The 7,112-nt window shown below is 41.5% G+C and overlaps 1 protein-coding gene across 1 annotated transcript; it reads left to right on the forward strand.

Annotated features, from left to right (window-relative positions):
* Positions 1-2,223: 2,223 nt before the first annotated feature.
* On the forward strand, positions 2,224-3,467 carry ENH_00016410 (proteasome PCI domain-containing protein, putative; the record flags this gene model as incomplete). Its single annotated transcript, XM_013579195.1, has 3 exons — positions 2,224-2,302; positions 2,790-3,022; positions 3,294-3,467. 3 exons carry the CDS (start codon positions 2,224-2,226, stop codon positions 3,465-3,467), a joined length of 486 nt encoding a protein of 161 aa, XP_013434649.1.
* Between the last annotated feature and the right edge of the window lie 3,645 nt (positions 3,468-7,112).

Raw genomic sequence — 7,112 nt, forward strand, 5'->3', positions numbered from 1 at the left:
CTTTGGCGGGCATTCACGGCGACAGAACGGGGATTCGAAACATCCCCTAGGCCCCAAACCCTAAACCCTAATGGGATTTGGGATCCTTCGCCCGCCTCCCTTCCGTCAAGAAAGGACGTCGTTCACCCTTACCTTCACCCCAGAAACCGCCCGTAAGACGGCGACAGAACGGGGATTCGAAACATCCCCTAGGCCCCAAACCCTAAACCCTAAACCCTAAACCCTAAACCCTAGGAAGCGGGCGGAGGGAAGGCAGCTCTTTCCTTCAGCAAGTGGGAATGGAAGTGGGTTTATTTGCTGGACTTATGGAGGGAACTGGAACAAGAAACACTTCTGAGACTCTAAACCCTAAACCCTAAACCCTAAACCCTAGAGGTGGGGAAAAGAAGGAGAAGTCGAACTGCGGACCAGGAGGGACTTGAAGAAGCGGAAGACAAGAAGTAGAGTCCTTTTATGAAAATATTTGAATATATATATTTATATTTATATTTATAATTATATTTATAATTATATTTATATTTATATTTATATTTATATTTATAATTATATTTATATTTATTTATATTCAAATATTAAAGTCCAAATAGGCATTGTGGAAAAGCCCTGGTGCGCACTACCCCGGAGTTCGGGTGTCTCGACAGCGCGAGAATGCATTTGAAAAATGCATTTAAGAATAAATGCATTTAAATATAAATGCATTTAATTATAAATGCATTTAAATAATAAATGCATTTAATAATAAATGCATTTAATAATAAATGCATTTAATAATAATTGCATTTAAGTGGCAAGTGCAATTAAGTCAACTTTCCATTTAAATGCAAACGCCCCACACTTGTCCTGGCCGCAGCACTTTGCATGCATGCATGCAACTTGCATGCATGCATGCAACTTGCATGCATGCAACTTGCATGCATGCATGCAACTTGCATGCATGCAGCTTGCATGCATGCAAAGTGCTGCATTAGCATGCATGCATTTTGCATGCATGCAGTTTGCATGCATGCAGCTTGCATGCATTCAATTTGCATGCAAGGGTCACTTCTTTGGAAGTAATTTTTGCATGCATTTAAAAGGCAAAGGCCTAGTGAGCTGAAATGCAAAAAAGTGGAAAGTGGCATTTAATTGAAGTTGAAGATCTGCTTTTTGCTTTTTTGCTTTTTGCAAGTTTCAAACAAAAACAAAACCCTAGAGTTTAGGGTTTGGACTTCTTCTAATCTCCTTTGCTGCTTCTTTTGCCAATTTTGAAATCCAAAAAAAGAAATGACAAAAAAACAAAGTCAAATACCCAGCCACTCGACCAGGTGTACAGACACCCCAAAGAGAAACACAAATTGCAAAGCTTTTCCGACTTTCTCTTTTTCTCATTTTATCTTCTTCTCATTTTAAGAAAAAGAAAATAGATTTTAGTTAAAGCCCTCCTGGAATCTGCAAAGTAGAGAAGCCCGAGCTAAACCCTAAACCCTAAACCCTAAACCCTAACCCTAGTAGGCTGCCTGGGGTGTTGCCAAATTAATTAATTTGGGCTTCAAAGGCGATAGTGGTCGAAGAATTCTCTCAAACCCTAAACCCTAAACCCTAAACCCTCAGCTAGGGCGAGGGGCCAGTGCTGATTGACTGGCACGGCAAATTTCCATTTCTGCCACCTTCTTTTGAGGGTTTAGGGTTTAGGGTTTAGGGTTTAGGGTTTTGGTCTTTGGGTGTTTAAGGCCTTGTTTGGAACGTTGTGAAGAGGCAACAGCGTTTATAAAATTTGTGCAATTTTAATTTACTTCTTTTGATGTCCTTTCAAAACATTTAATCAAAAAGATAAAAAAGAAAATTAATGCATTTTCCATTTGGACAAAATATTCATGTTCATAGTCCCATTTCTGGTGGCCTGTCTTTACAGCTCGCCGCACTTGTCGAATATTCTCCTTGAAAGAAAAAAAAGATGAAATAAAACAAACAAATAATAAACAAATAGATAAATAAATAAATAAATTAATTAATTAATTAAATTCATAAGTGAATAAAACATAAAAATTCCGTTTTTGTGGCCGAAGAAGCCCGGCGGCGGGAGAGGCTGGCGCATGCGTTTGGGGCTGCATGCGGCGTGGGGTTAGAGTGATTGGATCGACTTGAGCGGCTTTTTGTTGGATTTTTTTGCTTTTTTTTCCTCCTTTTGGATTCTTTTGTCTTTTTAAAAAGATTGAATGAGTTGAAAACGAGAAAACTCCGAAAATGACCACCTTCGTCCCGCTTGCGGCCGACACCGACGGCACCGCCTCGGCAGTTGCTGTGGGCGAGTGGCTCCTCCACTGTGCGTCGTTTTCGAAATAACTTTTCAATTTATTTATTTTTATTTCTTTTAAACCCCAAAATATCTTTTCTTTCATTCCTGGCGAAGAAGAACTCCGCAGACTTGCCCCGGGGCCCGCTGCAGGGCCCCCCGATACGAACTTGCCTTATGTTGCGATTCAACTTGTGATTTTTTTTGAATTTTTTTCCTTTTTTAAAGCTTTCTCGCTTCCAAAACTGCTGCATGAAGATGGCGAGTGCCGTGGCTTCATAAAAAGCCCTTTTGTTGCTTCGTTGGCGCTGAAAAGTTGAAGTTCATGTTTTGGCTTTTTGTGCTTTTCTTTGCAAGTTTTGCACAGCGATCTGCACTGCTGCGGCTGCGCGGCGCTGCAGTGCGTCTCTGAATTGAATTGGGGGTTTAATTGAAAAGTTTGGAGTTAATTAAAAAGTTTGGAGTTAATTAAAACGTTTAGAGTTGAAGTATTTCCATCAACTCCGCGTGCGCGCAGTGATCACCCTGTACGACTCGGAAGACACGCAGCGGACCAAGGACTACTACCGGGAGTTCATGAGCTGCTTCACGCGCGACGAAGCTGCTGGAGAAACCAAAATAACAAATCCAATTAATCTTTTATCTCTTTTGCTTTCTCAAAACGAGTTGGTGTTTCGCTGGCTGGGCGAGATCCGCAGTGCGCAGGACGCCCAGGGCCAGCCGCCCGCGGGGGCCGAGACTCGACCGGAGGTAAATCGCGGAAACTTGTTCTTTTTTCGATTTTTTTTTTCCAATTTATTTCCTTTTTTCGTTTTCTTTTGTTTTCCGCGGTGATCGCGCGTTTTTAGCGGCGCTTTCCGCGGAAACGAGGTGCGCGTACACCCCAACTTCGCGCAGCTGGCGGCTGGCGTGTCTCGGACTTGTTCATTTTGCAAATTGCGGACAAATTAGCAGCTAAAACGACGCCGTTTTCTGCAAAGGCTCTTCAGTTCTTTTTTTTCTTTCTTTTTCCCCTCTGCAGCTCAAAAAGTCCTACGGAGACGCCCTCAGAGAAGTCCAGGACTTCTTCATGCTGCTGATGTCGCTGGTGGTGCTGCGCATTACAGACGTGGAAGCCGCGGGCCAAATGGCCGGCAACTTCTGCGCAGTTTTCAGAGCTTCGAAGGACCAGCCGGAGTTCAGGTTGAAATTGTGAGTTCGTTTTGGATTTGAAATCAAATAAAAGATCCTTTTCAACAAATTCAAAGTCCAGTTTGCAAAGCCTCCTTTTCTCCTTCTTTTGGCCTTCTTTCCCGCTAAATTTCCTCCATTTTAAGTGCCTTTGAGGCAGCAGTTGAAACAATTTTGCTGCTGCTGCTGCTGCTGCTTTTGCTGCTGCTGCTGCTGCTGCTTCTGCTGCTGCTGCTGCTGCTGCTTCTGCTGCTGCTGCTGCTTCTGCTGCTGCTGCTGCTTCTGCTGCTGCTGCTGCAGCGCCTTCGAAATTCAAAGGCTGCTGCTGCAGCGGGCTTGCTGCTGCTTCTTTGCCTGGTCCGCATTTATTTGAAGATATTAAAGTCTTGTTTTGTAGTTATTAAATGCATTAATTATTTTTATTTTATTCTGTTTAATTTAATTAATTTAATTTAATTTGATTTGCTATCTCAATATCAAGACTTGAAGGTCTGGCGAGGGAAAGTCTTGGCTTTCACTTCTTTTTTGTTTCATACTACATGCCTTTTTGTACTTTTAATCTTTGTTTTAATGAATACAATTGCTGCTGCTGCTGCTGCTGCTGCTGCTGCTGCTGGCTTGGCTGCTGCTGTGGGTATTTGCGGAGTGCATACCGCGGTGCTGGCTGCAGCAGCAAGCTGGCAGCAGCAAGCTGACAGCAGCAGCAGCAGCAGCAGCAGCAGCAGCAACTCGCGCAGCAGCAGCAAAACGAGCAGCAGCAAGCAGCAGCGGTCTGCTGCGCTGCACCTGCGGGCATGTAAAGAAGGCATTTCCGGAGCACTTTATGATTTGATTGCATGAATTAAATTAAATTGAATTTAATTAATTAAATTAAATTAAATTAAATTAAATTAAATTAAATTAAATTAAATTAAATTATTTATTTGTTTTCAGACTTATGGGCCTCTACAACGTCTTCCCCCCTTCTTTCCCTTACCGCTTTCCAATCTTTGTCGCCATTTTGGAATATGCGACTGAGACCAATTTGTTCCATTTGCTGCTGCCCTACGTGAAATATGTGGGGCAGATTTAATTAAAATTAAATTAAATTAAATTAAATTAAATTAAATTAAATTAAAATTGAATCTTTTAATCCATTTTAATTATTATATTTTATTTAATAAATGTCATTTAAAGTGGTCTTTGGAGTTGAAGCAGCAGCAGCAGCAGCACGAGCTACTGCAGCAGACACAGGAAAAGAGAACTTCCACTTCACAGTTTGCTGCTGCTGCTGTTGCTGCTGCTGCTGTTGCTGCTGCTGCTGCTGGTGTTGCTGCTGCTGCTGCTATTGCTGCTGCTGGTGCCGGAAGACATTTGTTTGTCATCTGTTTGTTATTTATTTGTCATTTATATTTTATTTATTTGTTATTTATTTTTTATTTCTTTTTTGTTATTTAAAATCAAATCTTCTTCGCTCAAAGTAATTATCGCAGCAGCAGCAGCAGCAGCAGCAGCAGCGCAGCACGCGTCGACCAACTCCACTTGATTGACTCAATCAACTTGAATTAAACCAATTAAATTAAATTAAATTAAATTAATTAAATTAAATTAAATTAAATTAATTAAATTAAATTAATTAAATTAATTAATTTAATTAATTTAATTAAATAATGCTGCGGCGCTGCAGATCAACGAATGGGCCAAAGACTGGAATTTGGGGCCGGCAGCAAAGCGCCAGGTGTATCTGATGTTGGCCAACGGGCTGAAGAAGTTGGGGAAGACGTGGGCAGTTAATTAATTAAATTAATTAAATTAAATTAATTAAATTAATTAATTTAATTTAATTTACTTTAATTAATTTAATTTAATTAATTTAATTAATTTAATTTAATTATTTTATTTACTTCATTTAATTCTGTTTGTTTAATTCCGGCGCAAACAGCACCTTTGCAGACACCCGAAGTGCTGCGAGAGGCAGCTGCGCCTTCGCTTTCACTTTTTTGCTGCTGCTGCTGCTGCTGCTGTTGCTGTTGCTGCTGCTGCTGTTGCTGCTGCTGCTGTTGCTGCTGTTGCTGCTGCTGTTGCTGCTGCTGCATGCGTTTGATTTGAGATTAAAGAAATGGAGTAAAATGGATTTAACTTTTTTCTGCTGCTGCCATTTAGTCCACGAAAACAAAGAAGACAGAAAGTTGGAAAAGTGGAAAAGTTGCAGTTTTGGCGTTTTCAAAGAGCATTTAAATGAAATTATTTATTTATTATTATTATATCTATTATTGTTGTTTATATTATTACTATTATTTGTTTTGAATTGTTTTATCTTTTGAAAAAAGATAAAACAGTTTAATTGGTCTTTACGCGGTGTACGTACACCTGGGACTCCTGGGCATTTTTCGGCGTTTGAAGATTTGAAGTGTTTTTGATTTGTTGCATTTCTTTATTTTGTTTGTTTTTGTTGTTTTTATTTTTTATTGTTTTCTTTTTGCTTTTTAATTTAATTTATTTATTTTGCAATTCAGAGAAGAGGCTTATGACTACCTCAAACGCCACGTCCAGTTCTTCCAGGGCGAATCCGAAGAAGTCTTGAATGACCCGTATGCGTGCACTTTGCATGCATGCATGCATGCACTTTGCATGCATGCATGCATGCACTTTGCATGCACGCATGCACCTTGCATGCATGCATGCACTTTGCATGCATTGTGCATGCAGTAGTTTTCATTTTTGCAGCTTCTCCAGCCCCACGCAGCCCCGTTCCTTCGCACCACCAAATCCTTTCAAATAAACAAACAAATAAACAAATAAATAAACAAATAAATAAATAAATAAATAAACAAACAAACAAATAAATAAATAAATAAATAATTAATTAATTAATTAATTAATTAACTGCTGCTTATTTGCTGCTGCAGCGCAACAGTGGCAGCAGCAGTGGAGCTGGCGACGGACTCAGTGAAGATGGGGGACATTTTGTACTTCGACACTTTATTGACTTTTTCTGCAATTCAAAACTTGCAAAAAACTGAACACTTTTTGCTTTTCCAACTTCTGCAAATCTTCTGCAAAGAAGGCCCGCAGCAGCTCGAAGAACTCCTCGCCCAACACCCCCAAATGCTGCACAAATACGGTGCTGCAGCAGCTAGGGTTTAGGGTTTCCAAGGGCTGCAGCAGCTAGGGTTTAGGGTTTGCAAGTGCTGCAACGGCTAGGGTTTAGGGTTTGCGTTTGCTGCAGCAGCGAGGGTTTAGGGTTTGCCAAACCTGCAGCAGCGAGGGTTTAGGGTTTGCAAGTGCTGCAACAGCGAGGGTTTAGGGTTTGCGTTTGCTGCAACAGCGAGGGCTTAGGGTTTGCGTTTGCTGCAACAGCGAGGGTTTAGGGTTTGCTGCGGGGTTTGCGTTTGCTGCAACAGCTAGGGTTTAGGGTTTGCGTTTGCTGCACCAGCTAGGGTTTAGGGTTTGCTGCGGGGTTTGCAAGTGCTGCACCAGCTAGGGTTTAGGGTTTGCCGCGGGGTTTAGGCTTCCCGAGGGTTTAGGGTTTAGCAGCCCACCGCAGCTCTTGCGGAGTGGCTCGCCGCGGCTCCCGCTGCCCGTGCGCTGCCGCTTCGCCGGCCGCAGGGTTTAGGGTTTAGGGTTTAGGGTTTAGGGTTTAGGGTTTAGGGTTTAGGGTTTAGGGTTTAGGGTTTAGGGTTTAGGGTTT

The sequence above is a fragment of the Eimeria necatrix genome, genomic scaffold (assembly GCF_000499385.1).
Source record: "Eimeria necatrix Houghton genomic scaffold, Enh_scaff1526, whole genome shotgun sequence".
Taxonomy (NCBI): domain Eukaryota; phylum Apicomplexa; class Conoidasida; order Eucoccidiorida; family Eimeriidae; genus Eimeria; species Eimeria necatrix.